At 49.6% G+C, this 16,951-nt stretch overlaps 1 protein-coding gene across 2 annotated transcripts in view; it reads right to left on the reverse strand.

Moving 5' to 3' along the window:
- PPP2R2C (protein phosphatase 2 regulatory subunit Bgamma) overlaps positions 1-16,367 on the reverse strand; it is a 107,569-nt gene extending 91,202 nt beyond the window's left edge. Inside the window, exon 1 of one of the 2 annotated variants that reach the window (XM_081055157.1) lies at positions 16,135-16,367. In XM_081055157.1, the coding sequence (XP_080911283.1) occupies positions 16,135-16,204 (70 nt within the window). In that variant the 5' untranslated portion in view covers positions 16,205-16,367. Of the gene's footprint in view, positions 1-16,058 lie in introns of both variants that reach the window. The other variant, XM_081055158.1, reaches the window with a different exon arrangement.
- Between the last annotated feature and the right edge of the window lie 584 nt (positions 16,368-16,951).

Consider the following 16,951-nt stretch of genomic DNA (forward strand, 5'->3'; position numbering starts at 1 on the left):
CAATATTTGCTTCGTACACGGTCATTTAAAACATTAGAAACATTGAGCATTCAAGTATTTTATTTCTTTAAAGCATATTGAGGAGAGGGAACAGTGCTTGTCATATAACTCACGCTACGGGGCAGACATCTGTTCTACGTCTTGGAACACTGTCTTTCTAAGATCCGCTTCCAAGATTTTATTCTTTGCACTTTCAACATCGTGACATATCTTCAAGAGAGTTCCTTGACGTGAAGTGTTTGTTTCCAGCGTCGCTTCCTCTGGCATTGTCATCCTCTTCTTCACAGCCACTTTCCTCACTTATGTCAAGTTCACCTTCACTCACTTCCTCTGGCTGCGTAAGAAGTCTCCCACGGCAGCAGCTTCGGTCCAGGATCAGTGACTTCTTCCCTTTATAGTCACATTTCTCCTCCAGGATTATCGCGTTTCCTTGCAGAATGTCCTCCTTGTGGGCCAATTCCCTCTTTTGCTTTTCCATTTTGTGTAAAATGTCACATGGGTTTCTTGTGGGGAGACAAGGAGCAGCCACTGCACACCTTGCCGTCTGGACGTGAACTAACAGAAGCACAGTGACCAGCCGGAGCCAGATGTTGAAAGAAGTGACTTGCTAGTGGGTCATGATGCCATCTGTCACCGACTGAGGGGTCGGTAGACTGAAGAAGTAGTAACAAAGTTTGCACTTTGTGCAATTACTCACAGTTACCGCGGGAGCTGCAATCTGAACTGTGTGGTTGGGGGACCGGCATTATTTAACTAAGCTGTGGTGACTCAAATCTGTACATGTTGGGACTGTGCAAAGCAAAGGCTGTTTCTACGCAGGGAATCTGGCCAGGGAAGGTGTGCATTTGGTTTTTAAAAAAAAAGAATCTGGACTGCTCCAAGGTCGGATTGGAAGACATGCCATTTGTCCACTTACTCGATCATTCAAACACACATGACCCAGCAGAGGGTGGGGACCAGTGCTGAGCTGTGCACAGAGGAGGCAGACGTGTCCGGGATATGTATCTCCTGATGATGCAGGGGGAAGACTCTAGGTCCTGTGCTTCAGAACTGCCTGGGTTGCAGTCATCTGGGCTCAGTCACACCGCCACCCCCCACCCCTTCCCACCTCCACTCCACCCCCCTTGGCCCCCCGGGACTGAGTTCTTTAACTCTAAGCAACGGAAATTGACACAGGCTATACAAGCAAGAAGGAAGTTATTGGAAGGCTCTGAAGGAGCCACAGAATCGAGGAGAGAGCACAGTAGCTGGACAAAGGGCCTCAGAAGGAGCAGGAGCTGAGCAGGACTAGGGACCCAACGTCGGGAATCCATGACTATTTCATTTATCTACTGCTGTGCAACCAGTCACCTCAAACCTCAGTGGCGTAAAACAAACCATTTATTTTGCTCACGAACCTGCAGGCTGGGTGGGTCTTGATGGAGATGGCGTGCACCGGCTGAACACGCCCAGGGTCCCTCCGCTGCTGAGCGGTGAGGACAGGTCCTGGAAGGAGGGAGGGGCATGCCCTGGGGCTCGTTCCCAGATCCAACCAACGCCCCACCACCATCAGCCTTTCAGACCCGTCAGGCCACTGGGATCCACACTCGGGTTAGTGACAGTGGGAGGGAAACCATAATGTTTACAAAAGAGTAGTGAGCGTCTTGAGCAGTCAGTGGTCTGAAATGGGGTGGAGGAATGGTCTCCATCAGAAAAGACAGACGAGAATGACTTCCCCAGGTGCAGGACTTCAGCTCCTGGGTCAAACCAACCAACTAGAAAGACATTGCTGAGACATCTGGGGAGGTGGCTAAGATGGACCAGAATTCAGATGAAAAGGAACGAGCCCTCATTTTGTTGGGTGGGATGGTGGTATTTTGTTCTGTAGGAAATGCCCTTCCCTTTCAGAGATACCTGCTGATGCTGGGTGAAATGACCGGAGTCCTGGGTTTGCTTAAAAATTCTTCACCCAAAAGGAGGGGAAAGTACATGAAGGAAGTACAGCATAATCTTGAGAGCAGCTGAAGCAAGGAGATGGATGAGGAGCAATTCAATATATTACTTCCCCTACTTTTGTACACATTTGTAAATTTTCATGAGACTTTTTTGAAATTATGAAAAAAACATCAAAAGCTGCTAATGACAATGAAAGCAGCTCCCTTGTACTGAGACGTATGCACAGTGTGCACATTATTTCACTTAATACAAAAAGCCTCAGTGGCTGGTAGTTCTATCTCTGCCTTATGGATGGGGAAACTCGTTCGGAGGCTGACAAATCTGCAAAGTCTCACAGCTGTGACAGGACTCCAGCCCCAGGTGTCAGGGCTGTAGCTTCTGTAAGGCGGAGCAATGCAGGAGGTCAGGCCTGCCCATAGGTGGCCCTCGGCCCGCTGTGGGAGATGCCATCTCTGCTTGGGACAGCCAGGCCCTCTGAGACGCCTTTGTTCTGCCTCAATGGTCCATTCAGCCGAGGGTTCTGGAGGACAATGGTGTCCCCTGTGCCAGGAGGCAGTGCTTGCGGGCAGCATAACAGCTCCCAGGTGGGCCTGGTTCCCCAGGAAGGCTGGCAAGTGCCTCCTGGGTGCAGGCAGAGGAGCCTGGAAGCTGTCAGGGGACAAGCACATGTCACTTTGCACATGCTGTTCCTCCTGCCTAGAATGTCCTAGAATATCATGTCCCTTAGATGTTGGTAAACCCGGGTGCTCTCGCCTCGGCCCTCTTCTCTCCTTCCTCCCACCTGCACTCTCACTCTCCCTGCCTAGCACATAGTGGGCGCTCCAGAAACAGTTGTCGAATGAATGAATGAGTGAATGAATGAATGACTGAGTGAGCGAGTGAAGGCAATGACCTTGCTGTAACATTGCACGTCTACCATTTAACGTGGCCCTGGCCTATACAGGGCAAATCACTAAATGTATGTTGAACAAAAGTGAAAATAATGCTCAACCTCATTGGGGTTCAGACAGGAATGAAAACAAATATCGTTCATCTATGATATTTGCAAAGGTCAAACATATTAGAATACCTAATGCTGATCAGCCTGTGGTAAAATAGAGAAATTCTCTGCGGAATAATGCGGTACTATGTGTCAGGAACATTAACCACGTTCATCATTTTCACATGCATGGGACGCTCTCTTAAGAAAAGTATTCTAAGATAAGGAGACCAGGATGGGAATAGGGGGTCTTCATGCACAAACAGTGTTCATTCACTGAGTGCTGGTTATAAAAGAAAAAAATAGCCACCTAATTATCTAATTATCCAACAATCAGGGGCTGAGTAACTGAACTATGACACGTCTATCACAGAAAGAGTATATGCAGTGAATCACACGACGGAATTTGGAGGTGGGGGCGGAGGTACCCAGTTACACACCACTCCTCCCTCCTAGGACTTGAGAACAAACAGGGAAGGTGAATAACAAGAAGGACATAAACAATCCGCTTTACTAAGGGTAAACTTGGTGGGGGATGAGCTGGGGACCCCAACTCCACTACCCCTCCCCTTGGGCTTGTGAGGAGAGATAGGACCAAAGAGTGGACTCTAAAATAGAGAATGGAAGGCTTCTTAGAACAGCAGGTGGGGTGACAGGCCCTTGAGTACCATAACCCCACCCAATAGGGAAAAGCTGCCCAATGGGTGACAGGCTCTCACTATTTCCACCAATCACAAAAGCTAAGGAGGTGGGAGGCAGGCCAAGGCATCCACCCTGCCAGGAAGTCGACCCTTCCCCCCACAGCATAGTAGGGCCAACTGCATAATTTGTAGGACCCAGTACAAAATGAAAACGCAGAGCCCCGTGTTCAAAAAGCAGGGAGAAAGTGTCATTAAAGGTACTAAAATATAAAGGCCTTTACATTTTTTCCATGATTTGCCACAGTGTTATTTGCTATTTAATGCCAATTGAAATAAAGAAAAAAAGCTTAAATTATTGGCATGAGTTGTATCATTCGTTATTCTATTGTGCAATTCCAGATTTAAATGCAAATATCAGAGCATTGAACTGGAATGCAGAATCACTGAAACACACAATTCATATGTGGTAGCTCCTACGTGCACAGTGACTTTGTCTTCCCAGAGCAGTAGAAATGCTGCATGGAACCAACTCATCTGTTTTTATTCCACTTTTGGATGCTCACACGTTCTACATTCACCTCTACCCTTGGTTCAGTGACGAATAAGGGGTGAAAGGAGAAGGAGCCGTGGGCTGTCCTAGCTTTCCTTTCCTTCAGTGTCATCACTTTCCACATCGGTGATTAGCTAACGTGGGGAAGTAACCTGAGCAAGAAAGGATATCATAGAGTTCCCTGGTCCTTGGTGCTTTTGAGACTGTCACTGTCGTCTCTCTGCATTCATACAGAAAGTGTGGCCTCTCTGGGCTGTCAGTGCCCCTGCGTACACAATCACGGACAGGCTGATGCTGATGGCCCCTCCATATGGGGGCGCTCAGCCACACTCAAAGTCAATACAAGGTAAGTGTGTTATGGAAGCTGCACAAAGAATGGTGGAAATGCTTGTTGCACATGTCACCTCTGTTCACACACATGCTCCCCTGAACCATCAGACAGCACTTACAAAACACAGGTTCAAAACTAAAATTATTAAAAATGTCAAGATGGCAACAGCAGAGCACTCAATAAATCAAGCCTTAAACTAAGCACAGGGTCCTTCCAAGCGTGGGACCCTATATGACTGCCTGGTTGCATCTGTGAAGCTAGCCCTGCAGCAAAGCACTGGAAAATTCTTATAATCTCATGCTTCATTTGAAAAGTAGCCTTCAAAATGGTTTACACAGAGCGATTACAACGTTTATTAAAAATGGGCACTGGCAGGCACAGCCATGTTCATTGCAGCATTACTCACAATAGCCAAGAGGAAGCAACTCAAATGTCCATCAATAAATGAATGCATAAAGAAAATGTGGTATATACATACAATGGGATGTTATTCGGTTTGATGAAAAAGGCAATTCTGGATTTCCAGTCAAGATGGCAAAGTAGGTAAATATGGTGCTTACCTCCTCTCACCACCACATCAATTACAACAAAACCACAGAACAACCATTATTGAGAATCACCGGAAGTCTTGCTGAACCAAAGGCCTACAAATACAGACATACAGAGGAAGCCACCGCGAGACTGGTAAGATGGGTGGAGACCCAGAACAGGCTGGTCCCACACCTGCTTTGTGACCATTAAAAACAGGGAGGGATATCTCAGCTGTGGAGGTTCCCCCCAGAGGAGTGAGGGGTCCCAGTGCCACACCAGGCTCCCCAGCTCTGGGTTCCAGTGCCAGGGAAAGAAGTCCCCATAATTTCTGATTATGAAAACCACAGAGATTGTGACTGAGGGGGACAGAGGGTGGCTGGAGTGCTCCTCTTAACAGGCCCACACCTGTTAAGACATACTTGCTGACAGATTTACTCACTCTGAGCTCCAGCACCGGGGCAGCAACTCGAAAGGGAACAGGGACGTGTAGAAAGGAAATGACTTGTCTGGCTCCAGGGTAAGGGCTGGAAGGGAAGCTTTCTCCTGGACAGAGGAGCTGGCAGAAAACATTGTTTCTTTGTTGATCCCTCCCCCTTCTTGCATCCAGATGCAGGCAAAAGCCATATCTGAGTCTCCATCAACCTGGCTAATGCCCCTGTTCATTCTCACTGCCCTGGTGATTCTGAGACCTCCACCCCACTCAACTTTCGGGCACACCCAAGCCACTTTCAGTGGCTTTTTCATACAAACCTCCTGCCTTGGCTCATGCTGTGGACTTTCCTAAAGTCTCTCAAAAGTTTACAAACCCTAAACAAGCAGCATCTGGCTTCAGCATGTCCCATACCTCTGGTTGAGCAACTCCAAGCCCAGCACTAGTGGTAGCCGGGCTTGGTTTGTGGCTTGGCCTCTCAAGGCACCTTCAAGCACAGCACAGGTGGCAACCACCTCTGGATTGCTTTGTGGCTCATGCCGGGTGGCCCAGTGCAGGCCACAGGCTGCAGCTTGAACTTGGCCTGCAGTGAGTCCCCTCCCAGGTGGTCCTGGGGCTGGCATGCCCAGGGGTCAGCTTTGAACCAAACTGGAACATCACCCAGCCACCTCTGATGACAACACACTCAAAGGGCAGACAGGGCAGGCACCAGAGCCCTGCTAAAGTGAATCCTGCTCCATAGGGTCAGCCGCTGCACAACAGCTCCTTCACTGTAGTAATAGCCAGTCCTCACAACCAATGAGCCTGAAGGTCAGTCCCTCCCGTTGATATGCGAAGAGAAACTAAGGCTCAACTGCAACAGGAGGGCACACACAACCCACACAAGGGACACACCTGGAACATCAGCTTTGGTGACCAGGGCGACTGTACCACTGGGCCCCACAGGACACCTACTACATAAAGTCACTCTACTAAGACCAGGAGACATAGCAGCCCTACCTAATATACAGAAAATAAACACAGGGAGGCAGCCAAAATGGGGAGGCAAAGAAACATGTCCCAAATAAAAGAACAGAACAAAACTCCAGAAAAAGAATGAAACAAAATGGAGATAAGCAACCTTCCAGACGCAGAGTTCCAAACACTGGTTAGAAGGATGCTCAGTGATCTCAGGGAGAACTTCAACAAGGAGATAGCAAACGTGAAAATGGAGATAGAAAACATAAAAAAGAACCGGTCAGAAATAAAGAATACAATAACTGAAATGAAGAACACAGAGGGAATCAACAGTAGATTAGATGAAGCAGTGGATCAAATCAGCGATTTAGAAGAGAAGGTAGCAGAAAACACCCAAACAGAAGAGCAAAAAGAAAACAGACTGAAAAAAACCGAGGACAATTTAAGGAGACTCTGGGACAATATCAAGCGTACCAACATTCGTATCATAGAAGTACCAGAAGGAGAAGAGAGAGAGCAAGCGATTGAGAACATATGTGAAGAAATAATGACTGAAATAGACATACAAATCCAGGAAGTGCAGAGAGTCCCAAACAGGATGAACCCAGAGGCCCACACCAAGACACACTGTAATTAAAATGGCACAGGTTAAAGACAAAGAGAGAATCCTAAGAGCAGCAAGAGAAAGGCAACTAGTAACTTATAAGGGAGCTCCCACAAGATTGTCAGCTGATTTCTCTACAGAAACTTTACAGTCCAGAAGGGATTGGTAGGAAATATTCAAAGTGATGAAAAGTAAGGATCTATAACCAAGATTACTTTACCCAGCAAGGCTGCCATTTAAAATCGAAGGACAGATACAGAACTTCCCAGACAAGAAAAAGCTAAAGGAGTTCATCACCACCAAACCAGTATTACAAGAAATGTTAGAGGGATTTCTTTAAGATGAAAAAAAAGAAATAAAAAATATGAATAATAAAATGGCAATAACTACATATTTATTAACAATTACTTTCAATGTAATTGGATTTAGTGCTCCAATCAAAAGACATAGGAGGGCTGAATGAATAAGAAAACAAAACCCTTACATATGCTGCCTACAAGAGACTCACTTCAGGGGTGGCCAGATGGCTCAGTTGGTTAGAGCACGAGCTCTGAACAAGAGGGTTGCCAGTTCGATTCCCGCATGGGATGGCGGGCTGGGCCCCCTGCAACTAAAGATTGAAAATGGCGACTGGACTTGGAGCTGAGCTGCGCCCTCCACAACTAGATTGAAGGACAATGACTTGGAGCTGATGGATCCTGGAGAAACACACTGTCCCCCAATATTCCCCAATAAAAATTTAAAAATGAGAGAGAGAACGAGAAAGACTCACTTCAGATTTAAAGACACGCACAGACAGAAAGTAAAGGGATCAAAAAAGTTATTTCATGAAAATGGAAACAACAACAACAAAAAGCTGAAGTACCAACACTTATACCAGACAAAATAGACTCTAAAACAAAGGCTATAACAAGAGACAATGTAGGACCCAGTAATCCCACTTCTGTGTATTTATCTGAAGAAACCCAAAACACTACTTCGAGGGGACATGTGAATCCATATGTTCATTACAGCACTGTTTACAATGGCCAAGATGTGGGGGCAGCCTGGGTGTCCGTTGATGGATGAATGGATAAAGAAGGGGTGGTACGTAGATACTTTGGAATGTTGCTCAGCCGTGGAAGGGAATGGGTTCCTGCCATCTGCAGTGGTATAGATGGACCTGGAGGGTATTGTGCTGCGTGGAGTGTCAGACGGAGAAAGACAAATGCAATGTGATTTCAGTTATATGTAGAATCTAAAGAACAAAATAAACACAAACAAAACAGAAATGCACTCATAGATACAAAGAGCATTTTGACGGCTGCCAGATTGAGGGGGGTAGGGGCATTGAGAGGGTGAGTGAAAAATGGGAAGGGATTAAGAAGTACAAATTAGTTGTTACAAAGGAGTCATGGGGATATAGGGTGTAGCACAAGGAATATAGTCAATAATATTGTAATAACTATGTACGGTGTCAGATGGTCCTAGATTTATTGGGGTGAGAGAGGAGGTTGGAGGACAGAGTAAAAAAGGTGAAGGGATTAAGAAGTACAAACTGGTAGTTACAAAATATTCGTGGGGATGTAAAGTAAAGCAAAGGGAATATGGTAATGACATGGTAATAACTATGCATAGTGTCAGGTGGAGACTAGACTAGTCAGGGGGATTACTTCTTAAATTACATGTCTAACCACTATTCTGTACACCTGACATTAGTATAAAATAATATTGAATTGTAACTGTAATTTAAAATTTTAAAAAGTGGGGGGAAAGGTGAAGGAGAATAAGAGGTTCAAATTTCCAGGTATACAGTAAGTCATGAGGATGTAATGTACAGCATAGGGAATATAGTCAATAATATTCTGATAGCACAGAAGGGTGTCAGATGGTTGCTGGACTTATGGTGATCACTTCTTTGGGTATATAAATGTGAAACAACTATGGTGCACACTTGAAACTGATATAATATGTATGTTAGCTACTATTTTAATAAAAAATCTTTTAAGAAGAGAAAGAAAGAAAACAAAACCCTTACATATGCTGCCTACAAGAGACTCGCTTCAGATCAAGATACATACACATTGAAAGTAAAGGGATGGAAAAAGTTATTTCATGAAAATGCAAACAAACAAACAAAAAAAACCTAGGCTAGCAATATTTAAACCAGACAAAACAGATTTTTAAACAGGCTATAACAAGGGACAAAGAAAGGCCTAGTAATCCCATTTTCTGAGTATTCATCTGAAGAAACCAAAACCGCCACTTCGAGGGGATGTGCTCATCCATGTGTTCATTGCAGCACTGTTTACAATGGCCAAGATGTGGAGGCAGCCTGGGTGTCCCTGAACAGATGAATGGATAAAGAAGAAAGAGGTGGTACATATACACAATGGAATATTACTCAGCCATTAAAAAGACTGCAATCTTGGGGCGGCCAGTTGGCTCAGCTGGTTAGAGCTCAGTGCTCATAACACCAACCCAACACAGCCGGTTCGATTCCCACAAGAGCCGGTGAGCTGCGCCCTCCACAGCTATAGTGAAAATGACTTGACTTGGAGCCGATGGGTCCTGGAAAAACACACTGTTCCCCAATATAAAAAAATATTTTTTTAAATAGAATGAATTCTTACCATCTGCGACAACATGGATGGACCCAGAGGGGATTTTGCTGAGTGCAGTAAGTCAAACAGCAAAAGACAAAGGTCATGTGATTTCACTTATAAGTGGAATCTAAAGAACAAAACAAACAAACAAAACAGAAACAAACATAGATACAGAGAACATTTTTTTAAATTTATTGGGGGTGACAATTGTTAGTGAAATTACATAATTTCAGGTGTACAATTCTGTCTTACATCATCTATAAATCCCATTGTGTGTTCACCATCCAGAGTTAGTTCTCCTTCCATCACCATATATTTGATCCCCCTCACCCTCATCTCCCTCCCCCCACCTCCCTGACCCTCTGGTAACCACTAAACTATTGTCTGTGTCTAGGAGTTTTTGTTTCTCAGGGAACATTTTGATGATTGCCAGATGGGACTGGGTTGGGGGTTGGCTAAAAAAAGGGGAAGGAATTGTGAAGTACAAATTGGTTGTTACAAGGCAGTCATGGGGATGTAGAGTATAGCATAAGGAATATAGACAATAATATTGTAATAACTATGTGTGGTGTCAGATAGTTACTAGATCAGGGTGATAGATGGGAAGGGACTTGGGGACAGGATGAAAAGGGTGAAAGGAGTAAGAAATATAAATTGGAAATTACAAAATCGTCAATGGGATGTAAAGTACCGTAGAGGGAATATAGTCAATAATATGGTAATAACTATGCACAGTGCCAGGTGGGCACTAGACTAGTCAGGGAGATCACTTCTTAAATTACATAAATATCTAACCTCTATGCTGTGCACCTGAAATTAAACCTTTAGAAAAACAGACATGGGCATTTAAAAAAAGACTGGAAGGAACTATCACAAATCGATAACAATGTATCTTTGTAAGGGATTGGAGAGGGTTCTTTTCTCTTCATTGTTACTCCATAGTTACTTCACCTGTATTGTTACTCTGCAATCCTCCCCATGGAGCCCCAGCATTTCACACAGCTACAGTTCCCATTCCCAAGACCACAAACATCCCCTACAAAAACTTCCCTCAGCTCTGCAGGCTGTAAGGATAAAACCCAGAAGTTATCGCAAGTGAAAACAAGGAGATGATGTGGAAAATTTTTATTAGAATTTGATTTCCATCTTGCAGAAAGAGAAACCCTACTCTGTGACTGCACCAACCTTTAAGTTAGGATTGATTAGAAATAACCGAGCTCGTGGCTTACAGCAGGGGTTGTGGGGCTGGCCCATGGGGCAGTTTGGGGACTGGACAGCTACAATAACCTCTTCACACCCTTTTGTATAACCCTTTGGTGTCTACGTGGCCTTTGCCCCTTAGAACCTTCTGACAACCCAGGGCAGGAAGCAGTGCAGGGAACCTGAGGCTCAGAGAGGCGATGGGACTTAGTGGAGAACACCCAAAGGTGTCCTATCACAGCCTCCCTCCCTTCCCGCACCCCGGAAATGCAAACAACATGAGTTTGTGAAATCCCAGGAAAGCTTATGGAAGTGATATTCCTAAATGGAGGCAAAAGGAACAGCCCACATCCTGATTTTCAAAATCAAAGGCTGGCTCTCTCCACTCTCTCTCTCTGGGCTGGCTTTAGTTCTGTGCCACAAGCAATCTGCCCCTTTTTAGCCTCAATTTCCCCATGAGGTGGGGGTGGCCAGTCTGATGATAGTTCTAAGAGCTCATCTAACTCTGACCCCTGAAGAATGGACATCGTTATTAGTGGACAGTATTTATTAAACACTGACTGGGCCCCAGGTCCCAGGCTGGGCGTGTCCACATACGCCAAACCATCTAATGCCGTGAGTTCACTGAGAGTATTGCTTTCATAAGGAGGGTGGGAAGTTCATGGAGAAGAGATTACAACATCAAACAGTTGTACACCCTCGTTTCCAGTGATGTAAGCAACAATCCTGAGAAGGAACTAAGGCTCAGAGAGACTGTGGCCTACCTGGGATTGGAGACCACAGCCAGGGCCCACCAGGAACACACATCTCCTGACACCAGACTTTGGGAATCTCATCTGGCTGGAAACACCTGCTCTGTAGCCCGCATGAGGGGAAATCAGAACTGGCAACTTTGACTTGAGTGCAATAAAAGAGATCGAAGAGGCTTCCGACAACAGAAAGCAAACAAATCAAGATTTCTCCAGGTTTTATGTATCTCCAATCCTGGCCAGGAGTGGCATAGCAGCCTCGTGCGTTTCCAGATAACCCGGAAAGGCTGTGCGAGTGGGGGTGTCATTGGCTGGAAGTAACAGAGAGTTGGCTTAAGGTGTGACATGTACCAACTCAGGGGACTGCTCCAGCCAGAGGTGGGTGGACACCCAGCCTCGTTCATCCAGGAGTCACAGATGTCACCGTCCCCAGTTCTCACTCACTCTCTGCCCTGCCATCAACCCTGTTGTTGGCTTAAGACGTGCTCCCTTCATGGTCTCAAGGTGGCTGCTTACAACAGTGGGGGCTTCTATGTTCCATCACAAGTCTGGGACCAGCTGCCTGAGCTCTCTCTACTTTCCACTCAACCTCCAGAATGACTGCCATGTCCCTCTGGAACCAGTCACTGCAAGAGGGATGGGATGAACCAAACTGACCCAGCCGGTGGCCGCAGGTCTCTTGCTGGGAACCACCTATGTTCTCAGGGGGGTGAGGAGAACTGAGTGTTGGGAAATCAGCCATAATACTGGGTGCAAATTTGGCTGATTGCTGGGTCTCCCACAGGCAGCACCCCCTCTCCAGCGTGGTTTAGGCCTGGGCAGAAAGCTGACGTTATCCAGGGCACAACTAGTTCAAAAAATGAAGACAATCCCAGGTGGTAGAACCTGCGCAAACGCTGGATGGAGAGAGGCCTGTGACCCCCTCCTGACCTTACCAATTCCTGAGCAAGTCACTTCACTCCTCTGAGCTCCCTCTTCATTCCCTCAACTATAAAATCAGGATAACTCTGTAGAGAGAAACTGATTGCCCTGAAATCTCACGGAATACATAAGGATGGCAAAGGTATGTGCTAGAGAAACAGGTACATTTCTTTCCCTGAATGAAAGAGGCATGTGCACATGACCGATGCTGAGCGCTATGTTCCAGGAAGAGAAAGCCGTGGTCCCAGCAGAAAAGCAAGTCCCCGAAATGCCTTACCCTTCAGGCATCTGGGAGTGACTGTCATTTCCCAAAGAGACCCAGGCACTGCCACAATCTACCTCGTCTGCACCTGCCACATCCCCTGGCTGGGAGCTCCCGTCTGGTGCATCACTGCCTGCCCAGGACCAGACCGAGAGGAGGCTATGCTGGGTAAACACTGCTGTGTGGAGGATGGATGGACGGACACTGTACATCCACTCCAGCCCGGAAGAGCCTATTCAACACACACCACAGCTGTGTCCTGGGGCTGCAGCAAGAGAACAGAGCCAGGAAAAGTCCTTCCTGGGCCTATAGCTGGCTGTTGATAAAGGTCTAAAGACACGGAGATTTCCTGGCATTCTCCTAGGGCCTCTTTGGGTCCTTCCGCTGCCCTAAGAGCCTCCACTGCACTGCTCTGCCCAATACCCACCCATCCATGCAAAGTTCTCTGTGCCTCAAGGTGACCTGTACCATGCCCAACCCTCAAGCCTCCATCAGCTGAACTTAGCCAAAAGTTGGGGGAGGGAAACTGTTCTGACTAATTCACACCAAGGTGTGAATGACTAACAAAACCTACGCTCTCCACAAGGAATTCGAGATTTTATAAGAGACTCAGGAACTCAAGCAGGACTCCCACTGGAAGATGACATTTAACTTGAGATGTAAAGGCTGAGAAGGAATCAGCCATGAGAAGAGCTGGAGGTGGATATTCTGGTAGAAGACACAACCAGTGCACATGCCTAGAAATGAGGAAAATGGCCTGCTTAAGGCACAGGAAGTAGAGCGACACCACTGGGGGGTAGTGAGCAAGTGTTTGGGGACCAGATGACCAGGTGGAACAGGCATGTGTACACCTGAGTCTTTTGCAAACTCCCAGCAGCCACTATTTGTTCGCAAAGCTCTTCCAGGAATAAGACTTTTCAAATATAACGATGCCACTTAAACACTTCTGACAGAACACATGCTGGGTTCAGTGCTTTCTATATTAGCAAAATCGCTGATTGTCCAACGACCTTGTGAGTCATTATTATTTCTTCCTTCACAAAAGGAGACAGTGACGCTCAGAAAGATTTAGTGGCTTGCCCAAGGTTGCACAGCACGGGAAGCATGAGAAGCTGGCTTTGAACACAAATCTGCCTGACATCCAAATCTGGGACTACCCTGGGCTCCGAGCGCAAAATGCAAGTAAGAGGCAACAGAGTGCAAGTCTGTTTTCATGCAGGGAGGCCAGAAATCACATTTCTAAGATTATTGTTATTGCTTCCTCTACTAGACCCTGCCCTGCCTCGACGGCAGGAGCTTCTGATCTTATCCCTCTCTGTATCCCTAGCACCTGAACTCTGTCCCCTACACACAACTGGCACCCAGTCTAGGGCATGGACAAAGGCCAAGCCTCAGTTTCTTCATCTGTAAAATGGGGATGAGGGGTATATGATTTGTGCGAGGCCTCAGAGCATCATGGGAACTCAACATACTTCAGCTGCCAGTTAGCAATTTCGAGGTGGCTCCTTCATCTACCATCTCTCCTGACCCTCACAGAAACCCCAAGACCTGTAGGCAGAATGGTATTAGTCACTCCCATTTTACAGATGGGGAAACAGAGGATGAGAAGAGACGGTGCTCAACATCACAAGACTCCCTTCTAAAACGTGGGTGGCTCAAGGGCAGGATCTCCGTCCTGTCCTCTGGGTTGAAACAGTGACGGGCACACAATAGGTACTCAGTAACTATTTGTTGAATAAATGAAGAGGAATTAAAAATCATCACTTCTTACGCTCTATGCACTTGCCCCTTGCTCTTCCCTACTAGGAGCTGGTGAACTTATGAAAGAAAAGGGGCAGATAGGATGAAGAAATGAATATTTGCAAATGTCCACTATGGGTCAGGCAGGGCGCTTTTTACTTTTAATCACTGAGTCTTGTGCTCTCTCCCTTCACCCTCAATGTAGAGATGAAAAAAGAGAGGCTTCTTCCAGAAAGCCAGACCAGAGTGACCTGCCAAGATCCCCTCTCTCTGCCAGAGCCAGACCACGGGGCACCTGCCAGCAACCCAGAGGCCTTTCACCCTCTGCCACTCAGCCGGCTGGGAGCAGAAAGAACCCCGGAGACACACTGAGCCGTCCTCAACCTCACGGAGGCAGGTGACAAAGGGCTGCTTTCAGCGCCCTGGGCCCCCAAAAGCCCTAGCTTGGGGCAGAGCCTGCACCCAGCCCTGGGAAGCCCTGCCCCCTCTCTCCACACTCGCAGCATCAAAGCATGACTCAGCGGTTCTCCTCCCAGGATGGGGAGCGTCCCGCCTTAGCACCCCGCCCCGGTCACACACCCGGCCTCTGCTCTCCGGATCAGGACGCCGGGGAGCCCGCCCGGAGCGGGCCCAGCCTCCCCCCGGCCTCCGCAGGGCTCCGCTACCAGCTCTGCTTCATTTCCGGCAGAGCCAGGTGGCAACGCGGTGTCCCCGCCGCCGCCGAGCCCGCACAGGTTCCGTGACACAGGCACCCACGCTCCCCAGCCCCAAAGGCATGCAAAGCCCGGGCCCCTCCCACCGGAGCACGCATCAGGGGACCTCTTGCCAAAAACCCACAAAAACTCGTGCAGCCACTCCAGCAGCCCCCAGGAACATCCAGACGGTCCCCACACCGGGAAGGTCTCCAGCACGTGTCCCCACCACACTGGCTCTCCCGGTCCTGAATAGCGCTTCACTCCGCAGGCCCCTGTCTGCCACGGGAGCTGTGCCCATCCATCCCCGGGCAAGGGGGCACGGAGGGACCCTGTAGGTGGGGGGCGTTGACCCTCCGAATTCCACCAGCCTCGGGGCGGGGGTTAGGCTGGGGCCGGGAGGGCCAATTTAGGGGCTTTCAAATTCAGGGCCCACGGTGGGTAGCATGCCCCACTTCTTTTTGGCCAATGGTGACAGTTTGGGGCCAGCTGCTTCTGTGTCTGTGTAAGTCACGGGGAATAAAAGACCAACCCCAAACCAGCCACCTTCTCCCACCCACTAAGGGACCCTGCCTCTGGAGGCACAGGGAGGGGCCGAGGACACACAGCTGCTCTGGGGACTCTGGCAGACAGATCTTATTCTCCTGGGCCCCTCTTCATCTCCGGGGAGCGGGCAGCCTAGAAAATTCTGCAGGCTGTGGGCAGGGCCGACACGGCAAAGCCAGGAGCCTGAGCCGTTCCATTTCCCCGGGGTTTCCTCACCACATTAGCCATAGGATGGCCTTTTTAAAAACTGATGCCCCCAGGCCTGGGGGCGGAAAGCGGCCGGCCGGAGGGCGGCGCGGAGGAGGGCGCGGCCCCCCAGGCAGCGGGGCGGCGGCGGCGGCGGCCTCGGGCCCCCTCCCTCCCGGCCCGGGGCGGGGGACACGACCCACAGCGCGCGGTCCAAACCTTCGGAGGGCACTCGGTGCGACGGCATCCCCGCGCCGCGGCCGGCCGGAGGGGCCTCAGACAACACGTACGTTACCTTCGGTCACATAGCTGTGGTCCCGCAGGAAGCTGTGGTTAATTTTCCGCGTGTCCGTGTCCTCGCCCATTGAAGGCCGCGCCCGGTGCCCTGGGCATGCCCCGCCGCCGCTCACCGATGCAATCCGCAGAGGTCGCGCCGGGCGCGCGGGCCATGCCGCCGCAGCCTAGCAGGGGCGCGGGCCGCCGGGGCCCCGGGGGGCGGGCATCGCGGCGGGGGCGGCCGGGCGGGCGCCGCGGGCGGGGGCGGGGGCGGGCCGGGCCCGGGCGCGCATCCCGGCGGGACGGCCTGGTGCCGGCGGCGGAGGGGACGCGCGCGGCGCTGCGCTGCGCCGACCGAGCCGGGGCCGAGCCGCCGCCGAGCCGCAGGCCCCTCCCTCGCGCCGCCCGCCCCTCCGCCCCCGCGGCCCCGCCGCCCGCCGCGCGCCGCAGGTGGAGCCGCGCCCGGCCCTCGTGGGTGGGCACCTTTGGGGCCCGAGTGCGCCCGCGGGCGAGGCAGCGAGGAGACGGGCGGCTTGGGCGGGGCTGGGGTGGGGGGCGCTGGCCGGCTGCGCTTTAGGGGGCACCTTGAGCGCCCAGGTGATCCAGTGATGGAAGAGGCCACCAAAGGGGGGGTAGGAGAAGGGAGGGCGGGGGCAGCCTCGCTGCACAGAGCGCGGCCACCAGAAGGGCGGGGGGGGGCAGCCGAAGGGGGCGCTTCGGGGGAGTGGGAGCCTTGGGAGGAGGAGGGCAAGGATCCCCTTCGCTGGTGGAAGAGGTGGGGTGACGCACGTTCTGAGGGCGCTCCGGAGCGTTAAACTGCACGCGTGGGGAGAGTG

Source organism: Rhinolophus hipposideros (genome assembly GCF_964194185.1).
Source record: "Rhinolophus hipposideros genome assembly, chromosome: 1".
Classification (NCBI taxonomy): domain Eukaryota; kingdom Metazoa; phylum Chordata; class Mammalia; order Chiroptera; family Rhinolophidae; genus Rhinolophus; species Rhinolophus hipposideros.